The following is a 21,822-nucleotide window of genomic DNA, read 5'->3' as shown; positions in this document are numbered from 1 at the left end:
TCCTTTAAGGAAAATGAATTTAAAAGGATAATTGTCTGGTCAGACAGCAAAGTCGCCCTAGGTTGGCTAGTGTCAAAGAATACTTTTGCCTGTGTTCGTAAAAATAGAGTGAGTGAAATAAACTCTCTAATTCCGGGAGCAATCTTATCCTATGTACCCTCTAGTGAAAACCCCAGTGATTGGATAACACGGGGAAAGAGGGCTGAAGAGATCACCAACAACTCTTTTTGGTGGGAGGACCTCCTGGTTAAAAAAATCACACCTGGCCAATTGATAGGACATGGGTGGCAGATGCACAAACGCAGGTTGAAAGTGTTCTGGTCCATACTATAGGGGCAATGAAGAAACTCACCTGCTGAATTGGGAAAGGTTCAGCAGGGTAGGTAAATTTTATAGAACTGTCGTGGATAATGCGTTTTTAACAAATTGTAAATTAATTAATAATAGGAAATTAGGGAATTTATCCTTGGAGGAGCTACAGAAAGCTAAATCCAAGACGATTGTCCTCTTACAAAAGGAATATTTCTCTGAAGAATATGAAAGTTTAAGAAGGGGATAAAACCCAAAGTCAACTCTCATAAAAACAGTTAAATCTCTATTTGGACAGAGATATAATAAAATGCAGAGGTAGGCTGGAACATGCACAGCCTAACAGAGGAAGCGAAGTTTCCAGTTTTACTGCCAAAAGGTTGTTTTTTACAAAACTAATAATAAGGGAACATCATGATATGCAAGCTCATATGGGAGTGAACGCAACTGTGGCTAGCGTGAGACAAGAATTTTGGATCCCACAGCTTAGACAGTTGACCAAGAGCGTAATCCATCATTGTGTCGCGCTTGCAAAAAGGACACAGGGCAAACCCTATAGAGCAAATGTTGTTCCACCCTTACCAGAATTTAGGGTGCAACGAAACAACCGTTTACCATCACAGGCGTGGATTACACCGATGCATTGTGGACGAAAGGAAAAATCAAAAATCCAGAAAAGGCATATGTTATCTTATTTACATGCCCAGTGACTAGAGGCATCCATGTGGAGCTAGTGAAAAAATCAGTCCTGCGACTCGTTCCTCATGGCCTTTAGGAACTTTTGCAGCGAAGAGATTCCCTTCATTAATGTTGAAGCGATAATGCCACCACGTTTGTTGCGGCCTCGGAATATCTTAAGGTGATGGCAGAAAACATCCTAGTACAAGAACATCTGAATAAAGTGGAGTGTCAATGGAAGTTCATCCCGGCAAGAGCACCATGGTTCGGAGCCATCTGGGAGAGATTGATTGGGGCTTTTAAAGGCATGCCTGAAAAGGTGGTGGGTCGAGCTCTGCTCAGGTATGATGAATTATCTTGCTTAATGATAGAGCTCGAATCCATTATCAATGATAGACCATTGAGTTATACTCCAGGGGACTTGGATCAATTGGAAATCTTGACCACAACCATTTGATCCTAGGAAGGAAACTGAGATCCTTCCTAGAGAAGTAGTGAATTGGGAGGAAGTCTCTAAAGACCCTCTGTATAATGACAACAGGGTACAGGAAAAGATTTTTATACATCACCAAGTTATGTGATGATCTGTGGAAAAATTGATGGGAGAGGGAGTATCTGACTTCTCTCCGTGAATCTCATCGTACAGAAAACAAACATAGTTCCTGGCCTAAAGTGGGTGATGTGGTACTTATCCATGACGAAGGGCCAAGAATAGGTGGAAAATGGGTCAGGTTATTCAGCTGCATGTGGGACCGGACAATATATTACGAGTGGTTACACTCCGGACCACACATGGTCAAATCATGCGACCTGTCGTCAAGTTGTACCCCTTTGAACTGTGGCAGGAGTTGGAAGACACTGCTCCTGCTGAAATGGAACTAAAGGCACCCGTCCAATTAGGAAAACCGCTCAAAAGGCTGCTGAGGTCAGAAAGGCCCTCATTGATGCAGGACTACTGTAAATATCTTTTTGCTTGTTGGGAGTGTATCGGGACTCGATAGGAGATCTATGAAAGTCTCAGTGAGCGGTTGTGTTTTTGTTGTGAATATTATTATAATACAGTTGGTTTGTATTATTCTGTAGTTTCGTATTTTCTTTTGTTGATAGTGTTTTTTGTTGTTGGTTTAGGATGTTGTCGTCTTTGTTTGTTGATTTGGTGACAAAAGACGTTTTGGGATGAAAGAACGCACCCACTCGGGGGCGCATGCGTCATTTTCCTTGGTTGAAAAAAGCCGGGTCAGAAGAGAGGATTCAGCAAAGGAGCGCCGTTCTTAGTCCTGGCCGTCAAATCGTGATATATCATACATATATCTCAAGTGTATTCCTTTTAAAAGTGTTTTATTACAATTCAGCTAAGTATCAATTGGTTGTTATATCTTGTGTTATTTTGTGGTATGCATACTGTCGAGGTGACATAATTTGTATTAATTGGTTGATAACTTGGATAGTTTGCACTGGCAAACTGTGAACAGTTGGCTGTTAATAAAGTTACGGTAAGCCTATGATTACTGTCGATTGTATTTGAATATTTTAATGAAGTAGCAAAGAGAAAGAGTCCATTTGTCTCTTAATAACGAGCCTGGGGGCGTGAAATAGAAATTTGATATAGTTTAACATCAATTATTTCACGCTTATTGAAATGTTTGTTTAGTTATTTATTTGGCTCTTATATAGTAACTAAAATATATATATATATGTATATATATATATATATATATATATATATATATATATATATATATATATATATATATATATATATATATATATATATATATATATTATATATATATATATATATATATATATATATATATATATATATATATATATATATATATATATATTGTCAAATGAAGTGATCAAGCACCTAGTTATTACACAAATAATAATACTAAAAGTTACCTCACATCGACCAGATACTTAAAACCTCATAACAAAGATGATTGACTAAATTTCTAAAGGTACAGTACAGTGATCCCATAAAACTTACTTATCACTTGAGAAAATCAATGTAACTTTATCAAGTTATGGGTGAGGCAACAATTCATAAGTTATATCCAGACTAGTGGAAAATGGATATCACTTCAACAAACACTGTAGCTGTCTCTCTGGTTCTATTTTACCTAGATAAGTCTCAGGTGAACAAACAGATACATCACTTACCTTGTACACATTCATTAATGTCTCTAATTACTGGTGGTCAAAATGAAACGCTGTGTTTTTAAAAAACTTTAAACAAACAGGCTTATTTAAGTTCAAAAGTTATATGCCGAGTTCACAATCTCAAAGATTTACTATTAATTGACAACAGTGTAAGATTTAAGTATATCACTCAAGTTTTAAGCATATACCTGATTAATTAAACACAAACATTCACCAAAATATTACTGACTGGAATCCACATAAACATTTTCTGAAATCTCAATAATAAGTAGGCACTAACAAAATGTTAAGAAATCACTAGCACAAAACTTTGAAACACAGTAATTATAAAATTATAGCAATATAATAACACAGACATATAAGAATGGAATATGCAAAAATGGAAATATAACAACCACCAAAAAATATGCTTAAAGATTATATCACTCTTTCAAAAGATCACTTCTCTTTTTAAAAAAAAAGGGTTAAACTCTCGTCTTTCTAAGACTTTCCCTTAGACAACACTGCCAAGTCACAAAGACCTATACAAATATATATAATTAGCAGCAAGACACATCAGAACTCACAATAAGAGATATGTTCATCTCTTATCAAAATAATAATTCTCTTTCACCTAGAACATCACTTTAACTCTTAACATAACAATAACCAGTAAACTTCACTTTACCTTTTGTAATTATTGCACCTTCACACCTTCCACAATGCTTGCACAAAACAATATTTCAGATCAAAATTAACACACTCCTGGGGTGAGTTTTAACAGAACTTTTGCAAACAGTAAACCATCAGTAACCCTTATATATATGAATGGGATTATTGAGAGAGAGAGAGAGAGAGAGAGAGAGAGAGAGAGAGAGAGAGAGAGAGAGAGAGAGAGACCTGAGGACCTATTTCAGCAAGCTCTGTTCCTGACTGACTGCTTCTCACACAACACTCCACTTATAACTCCAAAGCCCTCCCAGAATACATGATACATAAAGTATACATACATTCATTATACCTACAGGTATACACGTGTACGTATAGAATACATACACGGCTAGAGCTTCGAGTGCCTTATCTATGACTGACATTTCCTGGGAGACTCACACACCTGAACAAACAAAAGGAAGTGCTTATAAACCCAAAACGGCTGGCTGTCAACATGTCATCTCCAACTCTCTTACAGTTCCTCATTCCATTACTCAGTTTACAAAAAAGAATAAGCACAGACACAGCTAATAAACATGGAGTAGACATACATGATGAATGTATAATAGGCAACTGGCCGATTGGCTGACAGCTCATCACGATAAGAAGTTCAGAAACGACTGCAAAGACCCATATTCTCATGTGCCTCCTAGAATAGGTTATCCATATATTTTTGTTTTTGTTTTAACTTTTCAGCGTGTCAGCAATTCCTTTAAAAAAATTAAGTATGTCATTCACCCAGTTTGAGATCCTTTTCAAGAACGTCATTATTGTTATTATTATTATTATTATTATTATTATTATTATTATTATTATTATTTTGGTCTATCACAGTCATACCTTCGACAGATGGTTTTTATTGTGTGGGTTCCAGGTTGCATCCTGCCTCGTTAGGAGTCCATCACTTTTCTCACTATGTGCGCTGTTTCTAGTAGCACACTTTTCTACATGAGTCCTGGAGCTACTTCGGCATCTAGTTTTTCCAGATTCCTTCTCAGGGATCTTGGGATCGTGCCTAGTGTTCCTATGATTATGGGTACAATCTCCAGTGGCATATTCCATATCCTTCGTATTTCGATTTTCGGGTCTTGATACTTATCAGTTTTTTCTCTTTCTTTCTCATCTACTCTGGTGTCCCATGGTATTGCAACATCAATGAGTGATACTTTCTTCTTGATTTTGTTAATCAACATCACGTCTGGTCTATTGGCACATAATCACCCTATCTGTTCTGGTACTGTAGTCCCAGAGGATCTTTGTCTGATCATTTTCTATAATTCCTCAGGTTGGTGTTCGTACCACTTATTACTGCAAGCTAGCTGGTGTTTCTTGCATAGGATCCAGTGGAGGGCTTTTGCTATTGAATCATGTCTCTTTTTGTACTGGTCCTGTGCAAGCACCGGACATTCACTTGCTATGTGGTTTATGGTCTTGTCTTTCATATTGCACTTCCTGCATATGAGTGAGATGTTATTTCCATCTATTGTTCTTTAGACATATCTGGTTCTTAGGGCCTGATCCTGTGCTGCTGTTAGCATTCCCTCCGTTTCCTTCTTGAGTTCTCCCCTCTGTAGCCGTTGCCATGTTTCATTGCTGGCCAGTTCTTTTGTCTGTCTCATGTACTGTCAGTGCATTGGTTTCTTGCGTCATTCCTCTGTTCAGTTTTTCATTCTCCTGTCTCTGTATATTTCTGGGTCTTCGTCTACTTGTATCAGTCCTTCTTCCCTTGCACTCCTTAGCCACTCGTCTTCACTGGTTTTCAGATATTGCCCCAGTGCTCTGCTCTCAATATTGGCACAGTTCTCTATGCTTAGTATCCCTCTCCCCCCTTCTTTTCATGTTATGTATAGTCTGTCTGCATTTGCTCTTGGGTGTAGTGCTTGGTGTATTGTCATGTGTTTTCTAGTTTTCTGGTCTATGCTGCAGAGCTCAGCCTTCGTCCACTCCACTACTCCTGCACTGTATCTGATTACTGGTACTGCCCATGTGTTTATGGCTTTAACCATGTTTCTGGCTTTGAGTTTTGACTTGAGTATTGCCTTATGTCTCTGCTTATATTCTTTCCTGATCGTGTCCTTCATCTCTTCGTATTTTATATCATCTCCTTCTATTATTCCCAGGTATTTGTATCCTGTCTCATCTATGTGTTTGATGCTATTCCATCTGGTAGCTTTATCCCCTCAGTCCTTGTTACTTTGCCTTTATGTATGTTGACCAAGGCGCATTTCTCTATTCCAAACTCCATCCTGATGTCCGCAGATACAATCCATACAGTCTGGATTAAGGTATCTATTTCCTTGATGCTCTTACCATACAGCTTGATGTTGTCCATGAACATCAGATGGTTAATTCTGTTGCCTCCTTTCTTGAGTTCATACCCAGCATCCATCTTCTGCAGTACTTTTGTCATGGGAATCATAGCTACTACAAAGAGTGGTGGGGACAGTGAGTCACCTTGAAAGTTCCCTCTCCTGATGTTAACCTCTGCTAGTCTTATCCTAGAGCTTTGTGGTACAGTATTCCAGTTGAGCATTGAATTTTTAAGGAAGCTGATGGTGTTTTCCTCTGCCCCATATATTTTCAGGCATTCTATTAGCCACGTGTGTGGTATTATGCCAAAGGCTTTCTTGTAGTCAATCCATGCCATGCTTAGGTTGGTTCTCCTTCTCTTACTATTCTTCATTACCACTTTGTCTATTAGGAGCTGGTCTTTTGTGCCCCCTACACTTCCTCCTGCAGCCTTTCTGTTGGTGGGGGATGGTGTTTGTATCCTCTAGGTAGTTGTATAGCCTTTCAGTGATGATACCTGTTAGTAACTTCCACATTATTGGTAGGCAGGTGATAGGCCTTTAGTTACTTGCTATATTTCCCTTGTTCTTGCCTTTCTGTTCTCCCTGTGGTCATACATTTGGGCGCATGGTGGTTTGTGGATCAATGCTGGAGTTGTTCTGCTATTCATGGGTGTAGGGCCTTGAATTTTTTGAGCCAGTATCCATGGAGTTCACCAGGCCCTGGGGCTTTCCATTTGGGCATTTTCTTTAGTTGGTGTCTGACTGTCTTTGTTTTATTCTCCCCATTTCTTGTCTTGATTTCCTGGAGCCATGTTGTATGTTTGTTGTGTGATACCTGATTGCTCCATATGTTTTCCCAGAGCCTCTTACTTGGTTTGGCTCCAGGAATTTCCTGGTGGTTGTCTTCCCCTCTTAGTTGGCTGTATAGTCTTTTCTGGTTGGTTTCGAAGTGTTTGTTCTGTTGGTATCCTTTATTCCTGTTCATGTACCATTGGATCTGATGTGCTTTGGCTTCAAGCATCTGTCTTATATCTTCTGTTGTGTTATTTAGTCCCTTCTCCTGTACTTTGTATTTCTCATTCAGATCCTCTCTTGTTTTCTTGCTCCTTAGACTCTTTTCCTGCCATCTCTTTCAGTTTGCTTAAGTCAGATCTCATCACCATGATCTGTTTTTCCAGGAGCCTTTTCCAAGGGAGTTGCTGATTTGGTTTCTGTTGGGTTGGTTGTGATGGTGGTGTTGGTGTTTGTATCCCCATGAGTTCTACTACTAGTCTTGCTCCTGCATATGCCGGTTTATTTGTTTCTGTGATACTGCTGGTGTTTATTAGTCTCATTCTTTCATTAACTTCACTTGTTTTTCCCCTTAGTTTCTTTGTGTTGTAGGCTTTCACGGACAGGATCTTTGTTCTTTCTGTATCTGGCTTCATCCATTGTCTGATCTTTTCCACCCACTCCGACCTCTCTGTTACATCTTCGGTGTTTCCTCGTGTGTCGTTGTTTGGTAGCTCATCATTCCTGTCGTGTTCTGTGTCATCATCTCTTAGTTCGTCTTCTTTTCCTTCATTGCTAGGTGTTATTTCTCTTTCCAGTTCCTCTCTTTCTGTTGTGGAGAGCCAGTTCTTTTTCTTTATGTTCCTTACTTGGCCTGACAGTCTCTGTTCTGTTTGAGGGGTGTTATTTCTCTTATTCCAGATGTTGACCAGTCTTCTGTATTCTCCTGTATCCTCTTTCTGTTTGGGTTGCATCTGATGTAGCATCTCCATATTTCCTTATTTTCTTCTCTAGTCCATTTCTTCTTCTGGTTTGCCTCTATAGCTCCACTCTCTGGTTGCTGGTTATTGTCGTTGTGGTGGTCGTTTGCTGGATGACGACCTCCAAGTACCTGACCGTCCTCCCTGTCAATTGGGTTATATACCTGGCTGCTGGACGAAGCTTCTCTGTTGCCAGAGGTTCTGTTTACGTTGTTGTTATTTATTCTTTCATTTATTTCCACCATTGCTGAGTTTTGCTACTTAACCCATAGCTGGATCCTACCCCATTGAAAATAGGTATTCATTCACAGCTGAGTAGACGGAGGAAATTATGGTAAAGATCCTCTCCCAAGGAATCAACGCCGAGGAGAGCGGTCGCCCATCCAATGACTGACCAGCCATAATGTTGCTTAACCAGTCCATCGATGAGCTAAACCACTCTGCCACGGCACCCATATTATTATTATTATTATTATTATTATTATTATTATTATTATTATTATTATTATTGGATCGTTGACGGTGTAATTTCATGAAAGGTCTTCAACAGAATATTTCATCAATAATTTGCATTGCATTGCAGGTATTCTTCGATTACATCCGAAGCTTCATGGATGAATACAAGAACGATCCTAAATTTGGCTTTGCATTCCACGCAGAACTCTCCCACGATGATTATAACCTCATTTCCGTTGCTGACCAAGACCTTTATGACCTCCTCTTTACTCTTCATAAAGGAGGTCATCTCAACAGCACCATATTAGTTCTTATGAGCGACCACGGACACAGGCAAGTGATATCGATTGCTAATTTCACTGTTATCTCTCTCTCTCTCTCTCTCTCTCTCTCTCTCTCTTACACACAAAAACACACACACACACACAAACCTCAAAGAGACCCCTGCACTTTCATACATCACTCACTACAGTTTAGTTCATCTCAGTAATTTGTGGAAGTTTTAATAATAAGAGAAGCGCTGACGTGAATTAGCATTTAGTCAGCTTGAGAAAAAAGTTCATAGTTAAATTGATTGTTAGCCCACAATGCTATGACAACATTTACATCTGCAGCGTTTATGAATGCCTGAAGGAATTCTTTCTCTTAACTATATTTCATCTTTCATCTTCAAACATTTCTAGATACGGCAGATTTCATCTGAACAAAATCATTGTATTTGTGTCCATTAAATTTCCGCTATCCTATTTTGAGCTTTCAGCATTTTCACTGAGAAAACCTTGGTTGTTGTTAAGGTCAAACGAGGAAGTGCCACCACGAGTCACACCTGCATGTGTGTAGCCTACTCATCTAGGGTAGATACTGGCGTTAAGATAACAGCAAGACAAATTTCTCTGATCTTAATGCCTGAGTCACACACTGGTGATTCAAGACTGCGTATGTCGTAACAGCTGAATATTTGCTCATTACAAAGCCATTAAGATGCAATTACGAGCAGGACGCCGTCAGTTGGCATGATTCGTAACCGTGTCGAAGAGTTTGACGACATCTGCCAAGTGATGGCGGATGTGCAAGGTTGCCCAGCACCTACGCAGTCGAGTCACGACAACTGTCAAAGTCTCCATGTCACGCCGCAAGACACAATAGTGCCGTAATGGCGTCTCGCCTGATGCAAAGGCGTCGGCACTTGATTACGGAAGACATACAGTAACTAGCCATGTCAACATGCGGCATCCAGTGTGACATACCCCATGTACTTGGCAACCACACCTGAGCATGCACAGTGGGGATGTGCAGTAGTCAGACTGTGTCATGTGCGATGGCAGCCACACAGTTCTTCTTGTAACTTCTCTAATAATGCTGCTGTAAAATCTTTTTATACCTTTTGTTTGTGATACTGTAAATTCTTCTGCTGCTATAAATTGTATATATGTTGTAATGGTCTGGTCAACAGAGACCAGCAGGTTCGAAAGGAAAACAAGAAATGGCACTGGAATGAGTGACTGATGGAACAGGTGAGACAAAACTGAACGAAAGGAGGGAAGTAAACAAAACAACCGAATAACCTTAAAATTAACTTGTTATTTACAAATGTACAGGTGAGCCAGGTTCAGAAACATAACCAATCAAATATACGTTAAACTTCAAAAATAAAATAGTCAGTAAAACAGAAATGCTCAAATCAACCATTGAACAATACACAACACTAGAGCAGTAAACAATAAACAATACCCAGGCAGCAAAAATAATTACATAATTCAGCGGCATAACAAATCAAAGAAGAAGCACAGCATAAAACAACACAAAAAGTAAATAATATCCATCCAGTAAGGAGGCAACAACCACAACAAGGGAACAATCGGCAAACGATTGCCCCAGAAAAATAACCTCTTAACCTTACAATGCATATTTTTATAATATAATGAATTGTGTAAAATGTTTATATTGTGTATGTACTAAACTTTCCTAAAAGCAGTAAGTTATTTCAATAACAATACTTTTTTTTATGTTGAACACAGTAATTTTTGGGTAACAATTTCCTTAATTACAGTACAAACTATCTTCAATATTTTCAAGGTTACTAACAGAGATGAATGAGGTTGATATTTCATAAGTTCAACTAAAGAAAAAATTAAACTTAAAAGTTGTAAAAAATAACGGGCAGATCAATAATATTAAACTGGATATAAATGAGCGTATGATATATTTTCATAAGTTCATATAAAGGAAAAAGAAAACTTATAACTTGTAAGAAGGGGCTGAGAGAGAGAGAAAGGTTAAGGGCCGAATTAATTACCACAACTGCCATTATTTTCTGTTTTGATTAAAATATATTTTGGATTCAAGATTTTTAGTATTCTTGATATACTCTAAGAACTTCAGAAATAAATAAATATGACACAGAATAAAACATAAAAGAAAATATATTTTGTAATATTATTAACTTTTATTCAGGAATTTTGCATAGTTTTTAAAAATTATTTTCTATTATACAAATAAGTCTGTGAGTTGACTGCAATCAAATACAATTTATTAGAATGTTCTGAAGTACATAAGAAGTGAAAAGGCATTTTCTGTTTTGAGTAAAGTATATATTGCATTCGAGATTTTCAGTATTCGTGATATACTTTGAGAATTTCACATGACACTGAATACAACTTAAAAGAAAATATATTTGGTAATAACATAGATGTTTTTAAATTTTAACTTTTATTTAGAAAAGTTACAAAATTTTTCAGCATGATTTTCTGAAGAATGAAAGGGCATTTTCACCACACATGACGGTGCCGTTGCATCTGTTGGCATGTGACGTAACTAAATCACAATTAAATCATTATGAATCATCAAGCCTCCACGGAAGTTGCCATCCTGTAAAAACTGTTAGATGTGGGCGTGGCCTAAATCATCGGCAACATGCGCGTACAACTATGTAGCCTAATGCCGGCGTCACACATTAGCGATTCAAGACTGTGACCGTCTTAATTTGCTCATTACGACGTGGTTGGCAGCCCATCGGCATCAGTCGCGGGCCTCAGGCCTCAAAAACAAAAAAAGAAAAATCAGCTGATTCCGTGCACATTTAATGGTTTTAACAGAACGGCGACATCCATGAAGGCATGATGATTCATGACAATTTATGCCCCACTTAGTTACGTCCCGTGCTGACAGATGCAATGGCAGCATTACACGTTGTGAAAATGCCTTTTCATAAGAACCTTGAAAATGTACAAAAAGCATTTACAGTAGCATTACTCGAGAACAGTTACAAGAAGAACTTTTTTCTTTTTATTATTGTGTGAACAATAACAAAAAGGTAAAAAAGGGGGCCAAAATACACTACTGCGCATCCCCACCAAAGGAGGAGGCAATACACTACTGCACATCCCCACTGAGCACGTTGTGGGGTTGCCAAGTACATGGCGTATGTCATACTGGACGGCACATGTTGACATTGCTAATTGCGTCCGACATAATCGAATGCCGACACCGTCTCATCAGTTGTGATGACATTACGACACAGTTGCGTCACGCGGCATTACATGGCGACTTTTGACAGTCGTCGTGGCTCAACCACATAGGTGTTGTGCAGTCTCGCACATACACCATCACTTGGCAGACGTCACCAAACTCGGCGACGCAGTTACGAATCATGCTGATTGATGCCCATTTGGTCGTACCTGGAGCGTAAACGCGTTGCAATGAGCAAATTACGATGGTCACAGTCTTGAATTGCCGAAGTGTGACCCTAGCATAACTTCCCGAGTTTCAAAAGCAGTCTTATGACCTTATCTATAAACATTGGCATCATCCTCAAAATGTAGAAAGCAGAGAAATTATGTGTTTTTGTCAAGCATACAAGTAAAAACAGAAGAAAATTATCACACAGCATAATCCTCTAAAAACGAATATAATCAAAATAATCTTTATGTTGCTATTGCAGTCTGTTAGAACTACAGTACATCTCTCAGTACCGCTACCAGTACTATAATCTTAACAAAAGCAATAGCAATATTCCCGATGAGCATGACGTTGACAATGTTGATATTGAAGGAATGGTAAGCTCTATTTGCGAATGCATTTTTTCCTCAGATTTGCAACGATCCGAGGTACCCAGCAGGGCAAGCAAGAGGAACGCCTCCCCTTCATGTCCGTCGCTCTGCCGCGAGTTTTCAAGGAAAAGTACCCATCAGCAGCTGGCAATGTCAGGTTTGTCCGTAGAATATCTTAGACAAAAAGTCTATCACTAATAATTATGATACAAAGAGTAAAGAATCCTCTGTTTTCATCAAATACCTTGATTAGCTACAAATTTTAAGTCAATGAGGTTTTCCTTCCTTATATTTATACTGAAACTACGATTTTTTTCATTAATTTTTTCCATTTTGAAAAGGCAAGCCAAGCAAGGTTGCTGGTATAACAATGAAAATGCAAACAACTAAAACAACGGATTGTCCTTATGTAGTGTATGTTGCTGCACAGTACTCGTATTCGTAAGAATCTAGTTTTATCTCACTATCTCTCTTATGCCTATTTGAGGTCGATGCTATCTGACACTCATTACTCTGATGGGATGTCTTTTTTCCTCTCTAATGTGTATTCCACAACGATATTACTTGCCACTTCACTGTTTTAATAGGACTGCTCTCTCTCTCTCTCTCTCTCTCTCTCTCTCTCTCTCTCTCTCTCTCTCTCTCTCTCTCATAATCGTATGCTATTGTCATTTTATTGCTTAGGCCGGACAGGCCTTTTCTCGTGTGTGATCTTTAACCAGCAATTCTTATGAATAACGAGTCTTATTAGTTTAATGAAAACTAACGTGCGTATTAAGAAAACCAAACTACGGGAAAATTTGTATTTTGAGTGTATTTGCAAGTGAACAACTATCAAAAGTAATTTTATGCCAATTGGCGAGCCAAATTGTCGTAATAGCTTTATTATACTGCAAAATGGCATAATCCATATCAATAACAAGGAATATCACTCATGTTGGAAGTTGTTGGTGAATTCTAAGCTCTTTCATTCATATGCAGTAGGTGAGAGAGCCGGCAATGACTTTCTAAGCAAATTCTTTTGAAACAAATATCACTCTTCTCAGGTGTTATTCAGAAATTGAGGTCTAGGTTGATTAAAAGTCTTTTACGTCATCAGGAATTCAGGAATTGGCACCATGGACGAATATGTAGACACACAGCATCAAACATCTATTCTGCAAGACAAATTTACTGTCACTTTGTTGCAAAGAAAACACTTTCATGGTCATGTAGGGAGTGCTGCAGGCTGAGAGGGAGCAATATGCAATAGCAAATGCTACGAGATGCTTTCATTACTTGAAATGAAAGCATGAAAGGCATATTCCCACACATCAGTGCAGTATCAGTGCCATGTCAGTTCAGTGTCAGTGATATCCGTGACACTTCAGTGACGCCTATGCACACATATCCGTAGTGACTCTGTACAGCATGAAATCAGTGATTTCCAAGATAACAAAGTTTTCAGACATGGAGTTGGCAATGATTGCCGTAATTCTTCATGAAGAGGAAGAGGCTGAGCATAAGGTGAAGAAAAGAAAGTGGGTACATGAAGCATGGAAGAAAAGAGAAAGTGAAGGAGAGTTTGCTACTCTGTACAAGGAAATAATTGATGATAAAATGCATATCTTTCCATGATTTTGATATATTTACTATTGTAGTTATCATGTGTTCTGTGTAATGATAATAATTGTTGAAATATTGTATGTGGTGCAATGTCAGATCTCAAAAGAGCTAGTGATTTAGATAACTTAACAGTGTAATTTAGAATTAATAATACGTTTTAACAATGACGTAGTATGTGATTGTGCATTTTGTCTCCCAACAGCATGTGTTCTGTACTTGTGATTTCTTATGTTGTGTTTTGATTCAGTTGTCATCGTGAAAAATAACGCGCTGACAGGCGAGAGAATAGCAGTCGAGTTCTGTAAAAGTTTTGTCTCATACGAGAAAAAGACTGGTGATTTCACAACGTTTCATGTACTGTTCTGGAAACCAACTTTGGTTCTTTGTCTTGTTTTAAAACGTGCCATTTGTGATTAGCCAGCTGCCGTCTGTATTGATCATGTTGAGATTTCGTTAAAAGCTTCGTCTCATACGATTTTCTGCTTGAGTCACGGATACCTTTTTGAGAATAAATGCACATGTCTTCACATTTTAAAAACCCACAAATCGCCCTCTTAGCAAGCCCACCTAAACCAAACTGGAAAAGAGAACAGGGAAAAAAAAACATATTAACACACAAGCTCCCCTTCACTGTAATGCTGTCCTCTTGATCTTAGATATATGCATTAACCTTGATAACCCCGTATTTTCATCCAGAACAACAAACCTATTCCCTTTTTTTTCCTCAATAACTCTAAATGGACCTTTAAATTTGGGTCCCAATTTATAGTTCAACTGGTTCCTAACATTAACCCTCAAGAACACGTTATTCCCCACTGCAATTTGTACATCAGCTGATTTTCTATTACTTCTCTCAACCAGCTCTCGTGTCTTTGACTCGAGATTACTACTGAGACGTGCGTGTCTCTCTTTTGCCGTAGAGATCAACCGTATCATCCCCGCCAGAATATACGGGCATTAAATCAAATGCACCCCATGCCGGGCAACCAAACTGCCTTGAACGGAGACATCTGAATGGGCTCACTAACCATAGTGTTAATGCTATGATGGACAGTATCTGTATACCGGTCCTAATGTATATCATTGCCACCTACGGTGGTTTTAAGTGCTTCGAGCACTTTCCTATTAGCTCAATCTCATAACCCATTAGCTTCTGGTCTATATGGTAGGATCATCACTTTCTGTATACCCATAATTTCTGCCAGACATTCTAAAGTCTTATTCACAAATTCCCTACCATTATCTGTAATCAGTACCTCAGGCACCCCATAATGACAAACAAACCCATTGAAAAATGCAACAGCCACTTCAAATTGGATGATATGTGTAGAAATCACAAAGACTGGACTATACTCCTATCCGGAAACTTTAACTTTCCTTTCGTAGGATGGAAAGAACGAATAGGAGACTGTGGTTGCATTTATACATATAAAAAAGAGAGTAATAGTAGTGCAGAAGATAAGAGGCAATTTGAAAAGCTATTAGATATGCTACTAGAACATAACATTCAGCAAATAAATCACCTGCCAACAAGAAAGGATAATATTTTAGACATAGTATTTGTGAACGAGGTGAGCTATGTTAAAGAAATAATAGTATATAATACGAGTTTTTCAGACCATAATGTCATAGAATTAACAGTCTATTCCAAAGCACATGAAAACAGAGATAAGCAAGAGACAAAAAAAATGGGAAGGATATGGAAAATACAATTTCTATAGTAAGAATATAAATTGGGCACAAATAAATGAAGAATTAAATAAAGACTGGGAAAACATATTCATAAGTGATAACATACAGGTAAATACTGATATATTATATAAAATATTAGAGGAAATAGTGGAAAAATATATACCGAAGAAGAAAAGTAAACATCAGTCACACATACCAAGAGACAGAAGGACCTTGTTCCAGAAAATCAGAAAGTGGAAAAAAGGTCTAGCAAAAGAAAAGAATGCATGGAAAGTGATGGAACTAAAAAGTAAGATAGAAAATGCAGAACAAAAGATTATACAGTCAAAAGAAAATGAAAAACAGGGCCTAGAAGAAAAGACCCTACAAAATATCAAGCAAAACCCTAAAATTTTTTACTCATATGCGAAAAAGATGAATAAAATAAAAGTAGAAATAGGCCCTCTAAGAACTGAAGGGCGAATAATGAATGAAAAAAAAGGAAATATGTAACATATTAGCAAAGATATAAGAGTGAATTTAAACCTAGAACTGATAATGAAGATAATAGTACAGAAATAAGAGATGAAAATAGTGAATATTTATCGGACATAGATATTAATGAAGCTGATATTGTGCAGGCTATTAATGAAATTAAAAATGGATTAGCAGCAGGACCAGATGGCGTACCTGCCATTTTGTTAAAGAAAGTGGTTCATTCAATTGCAAAGCTGCTTGCAGTATTATTGAGACAAAGTATAGATACAGGCAAGATTTATGATGAGCATAAATTAGCATATATTACCCCTATTTTCAAAGGTGGATCAAGACTAGAAGGAAGTAATTATAGGCCTGTGAGTCTGACATCTCATATTATGAAAGTTTATGAAAGGGTAATGAAAAAAAATATAATGAAACATTTAATGAAAAATAGCTTGTTTAATATAGGACAACATGAAAAAGTACACAAACCCAACTGTTAGTCCACCATGAAAGCATATATAAAAATATGATAAATGAAAAAGATACAGATTTGGATTACCTAGACTTTGCAAAAGCCTTTGACAAGGTAGACCATAATATATTGGCAAAAAAAATTAGAAAACATAACATTGTGAACAAAGTAGGAAGATGGATAAAAGAATTTTTGCAAAACAGAAAACAGATAGTGATTGCAAACGACGAGAAATCGGATGAAGCTAAGATAATATCCGGTGTGCCACAAGGTTAGCTGCATTGCTGTTTGTGATTATGATTGCAGACATAGACAGTAATGTTAAGGAATCGGTAGTGAGAAGTTTCACCGATGACACAAGAATAAGTAGAGAAATTACTTGTGGTGAAGATAGGAACTTGCTACAAAGAGACCTAAACAAAATATATACATGGGCAGAGGTAATAGGATGGTATTTAACTCTGATAAATTTGAATCAATAAACTATGGTGATAAAGAAGGAATGCTATATACATATAAAGGACCTAATAACGAGACAATCACAAATAAGGAAGCAGTTAAAGACCTTGATGTGATGTTGAATAGGAATATGTTATGCAATGATCAAATAGCAATACTATTGGCAAAATGCAAAGCAAAAATGGGAATGTTGTTTCGGCACTTCAAAACAAGAAAAGCCAAACACATGATTATGCTTTATAAAACGTACGTACGTAGTCCACGTGAATATTGCAATATAATATGGTACCCACACTACCAAAAGGATATTGCACAAATAGAGAGTGTACAAAGGTCCTTTACAGCTAGAATAGAAGGAGTTAAGGACCTTGACTACTGGGAAAGACTACAATTGTTAAATTTATATAGTCTCGAAATGAGAAGAGAACGCTACATGATACTCCAGGCATGGAAACAGATAAAAGGAATTACCAAAAAATCATGGAGCTAAAAATATCAGAAAGAGCAAGCAGAGGTAAATTAATAGTGCCCAAAACTATACCAGGAAAACTAAGGAAAGTACACAGGACATTAATTCACCACACACCAGCATCGATAATGCAGCATCTATTCAATGCGCTACCAGTTCATCTGAGGAACATATCAGGAATGAGCGAAGATGTGTTTAAGAATAAGCTCGACAAATATCTAAGGTGCATCCCAGACCATCCAAGATTGGAAGATGCAAAATATACTGGAAGATGCATTAGCAATTCTCTGGTAGACATCAGAGGTGCCTCACACTAAGGGACCTGGGGCAACCAGAACGAACTGTAAGGTAAGGTAAGGTAAGGTAAGGTAAGGTTCTGCCATTTTATGCTTTAGAGGAAAAATTTCCACCACACTCATCAGTTCATCTACCACTACTAATAAATACCTATAGCCATGCCCGATGCACAAAAATTCCCCAAAATGTCCATGTGGACTCACTGAAATGGTCTACTAAGGACAGGAAAAGAACCCAGTTTACAAGAAGTAACCCTTGCTGGTTTGCATGCATTACAAACAGGACATCCCTTCACAAAACTCTCTGTGGAAGACATATCCTTCCAGACATATTTATTACGTACCTCATGAAACGTCTCCTCAATCTCCAAATGTGGACTAACCAAACTTACAGTGTACTGTTTCCAAAACTACTGGAATCAATACTTTCTAGGCTACAATCGGTGTCATATACCCTGTATTCTCATTACTCCTTAACCTATATTTAACTTTCCTCACTAACAAATTGTCCTCTAACTCCAGATCTGAAACAGTCAACTCATAACCCTTCATAATCAATTCACCTCTGAGGAATGCCTTTGCATATGCTAAGACCTCGTCTTCATCTTGTTTCTTCTCTACCAAGGCTAGTATCCCAGTCTATAGAATCACCAGTAACAAAACAAGCCTGGGTACCCTCTGTATCATAAAAACTTCTACTAAGAGCATCTATGTATTTGAGTTTTGCATCAAAATACTTAATTGTCAAAAGTCCAACAACGACTTATGATCTGTAAGAACTTCCACTTTATTCCCCATTAACAGCATCTTAAAATTGACCAAACTAGATACAATGGCAAATGCCTCCTTATCAATTGTAGCCATCAACCTCTCATTGCTACCCCGTGTCTTAAATTTCCTACTGTAAAAAGCTATGGGATGCAATTTGCCATCAGATTTCTTCATAAGGCATGTGCCTATTCCTTCCTTACTAATGTGAAAGGTAACAAAAAATCTGGGAAACACAAACTGGAGGACTCATTAAAGAATCTTTAACTTTCTGAAAGGCTGACTGCTGCGATGTGCCCCATAAAAATTGTACATCCTCCCTTAAAACATCTGTCAAGAGAGCTGAAGACGTAGAAAATCTTTTCAAAACCTCCTAAAAAAATCCTGCCATCCCTATAAACGACCATACCTGTTTCTTGGTCCTGGGGACAGGAAAATTGACAATTGCTTTAATCTTATCCCCATTCACCCTTACTCCGTCCTTAGAGATGATGTGGGCTAAATATACGATTTGTTTCTTCAAGAAATCACATTTAGCCAGTTTAATTTTCAAACCTGCCAACTTAAGCCTCCTAAGTACTTCCCTCAGCACCTCTAAATGTTCCTCAGTCGAATCCGTGGCAATTAAGATGTCGTCCGTGTAGACAAACATGGACTTGCCTAGAGACCCTTGCAAAACTGTATTCACTAATCTCGTAAAAGTCATAGAACTACCTGACAAACCAAAAGGCATCTGTGTAAACTCGTAGTGGCCCTTGGGAATGGAGAAGGCCGTAAATTCCCGACTTTCATCACTGAGTGGGACTTGTAAAAACCCTTACATAAGATCAATCGACGAATAGATATTCTTACCCCTATTTCTACAAACACGTCCAGCAAGCATGCGAATGGATACCTGTCAGGTACCATCTTTTCATTCAGCTTCCTAAAGTCTACAAGCACACGGATCAAGCCATCTTTCTTTGGCACTGCCAACAATGGAAAATTAAAAGGTGAGGAGCTAGGCCTAATTATACCTTCCTCTTCCCACTTATTAACCTCTTGCTCAACCTGCTCTCTAATCTTAACGGATATCCTATACGAAGGGACAAAAATTGGCTTAGTCCCCTCCTCGAGGTGCACCCTCTGTTCTAACACATTCGTTAACCCTAACTTATTTCCTTTGAGTGAGGACGACTATATCCGAAAAATCCGCCAGCATCTCACTTAAGTCCCCTATATATTCTTTCCAATCAGCATTAGCTAAATGCTCCCTAAAAGCCTTTCTCCTAATTTGCATTTCTGCATCAGAAAACTCATTTTGATTCACTACGAGAGCAACTGAATCAGCTCCCTCATTCCAGTCTTCAAAATCCAAAACATGAGTACTCCTATGATATTATTCACAGAGACTATACTCACAACCCCTTTAAGCTTCTAGCTACCCTCAATTATACAGACTTGTCTAGACATTTTTACACCTTTTAACTGAACTCTAACCAGACCGGTCATATCTGGTTCTAAAACCAAATCATCCAACAAAACACCTTTATATAAATTATTCTCCTGGCCTTTAGGCTCAATATCACCTTGTAACTGGTTATTTACCACAGGTTCCATATTATCATGAATATCACCCATATTATCATCAATAACACTCGTATTATCACCCATTAAAGTATTTCCCTCCATTTCACTAGTACCCACATACGGGACAAACACACCAGGAACCCCAACAGTAATACCTCCCTCCCCGATATGTATGGAGACTGTGTTACGCCGGCAAGCAGGTGACCCAAAACAATTCTGTTCCCTAAAGCAACACCTTTGATCACCAAAACTAGTTCCCTAATTAACTGATTACCTAGCGTGAAACAAATGGTTGCCAAACATAAAACATCCAACTTATGAACCTGAACATCACATACCTTCTCATTCGAAGGTTTCAATGGGTACTGGGAAAACATCGACTGATAAAATTCAAAGTCCAAAAAACTGACAGAGGCCACTGTATCAATAAAAATTAAAACCTCAGAACCAGAAACAGTCCCCTTCACTAAAGGCTTTGGCTCTGGAGCATCTTCCAAAAGTGCTACATGACAAGAACAATTCATTATCCTTTTTCCTTTTGTTGATTGGTCTTCCAAAAATTCTGCTGATCCCTAGATCCCTTTGAATAACCCCCTTGAGGAGCTTTCCTAATGGGACTATCAAAGCTCTGGGATGGAGGTCTAGCATTACCCTGTTTTTGGGACGGACAAGACTGCCAAGAGTGACTTGCACTCCTGCATCCCGCACAGTATTACAGTTAAAACACCGAAGCTGTGGCGTTCGATCCATGAAGATCCTACCACTGTCTACCCTAGCACCAAGGCTACTGGAAGCTAAAACTGGTTTTCTATCAATGTCTACCTTGTCACAAAAACTGGCAGAGGCAAAACCTGAATCCCCTTGTGACGGATACTTTGGTATGCCCGAAGAAACCTTCGGTATCCCATTGAAAAAGGTACTATCAACTGCACGACATTTTGGCATGTGTTTGCGAACCTGAGAGAAAATCAGCACCTCATCAGCCGTATGCTCGGTATTCTTATCAAAACTATTCACTATAGCACATTGGACCTCGTGTAGTAGGGATGAGAAGTTCAATAATTTCCCTAAGTCATCCAAAGAAATATTGTCACCATTTGCCCAGTCAGACCCCCCCAATTTCTTTACTAAATCTATAGTCTGATCGTACATCCTAGAGCTAAAGCCAACCATCGAATCTTGGCCTTTCCTTACTTTAAAGAGAGCCTAAACGTCACGAACCACATCTCCAGTTTCAGCAACGCCATATGCCCTCCTGAGGAAACCTTTGAGATCATCCCATGTTTGACAACTGCTAAACAAATAGCTACAGCAACGTTGACCAATATCACCCTTGTCGAGGGCGAGGAATCCTTGACCTTTGTTAAATGTTTCATTGCCATTTGTAATTTTCTTAGCATTGTGGTAATTGTCCACCCCCTCAATAAAAATTTCTACCGGTTGGGGAAGAGTCCCATTCACAAACCCTAGAAAGGGTTGAATTCCAGCAGATATTGTTGTGACCTTATAGACCAAGGTCTTTTTGTCTTCATCCCCGCCTGCCATATTGTCTAAACCGAAGGAACTCCAAGTATCAAGAGCACGACCGGATCTCATCAATTCCATACAATGCCGAAGTCTCAACAACAAAAAAATATTCT

The 21,822-nt window shown here is 38.3% G+C and overlaps 1 protein-coding gene across 14 annotated transcripts in view; it reads left to right on the top strand.

Annotated features, from left to right (window-relative positions):
* The window catches only part of LOC136851228 (uncharacterized), a 354,709-nt gene that overhangs the window by 240,896 nt on the left and 91,991 nt on the right, over positions 1 to 21,822 (top strand). For all 14 annotated transcript variants that reach the window (XM_067125171.1, XM_067125164.1, XM_067125170.1 and 11 more), the window contains 2 exons: positions 8,469 to 8,674; positions 12,431 to 12,547. In XM_067125171.1, coding sequence (XP_066981272.1) covers positions 8,469 to 8,674; positions 12,431 to 12,547 — 323 coding nt within the window. The remainder of the gene's footprint in view (positions 1 to 8,468; positions 8,675 to 12,430; positions 12,548 to 21,822) is intronic.

This window comes from Macrobrachium rosenbergii, chromosome 23, assembly GCF_040412425.1.
Source record: "Macrobrachium rosenbergii isolate ZJJX-2024 chromosome 23, ASM4041242v1, whole genome shotgun sequence".
NCBI classification, from domain to species: Eukaryota; Metazoa; Arthropoda; class Malacostraca; order Decapoda; family Palaemonidae; genus Macrobrachium; species Macrobrachium rosenbergii.
This window is presented reverse-complemented; position numbering and strand designations above follow the sequence as displayed.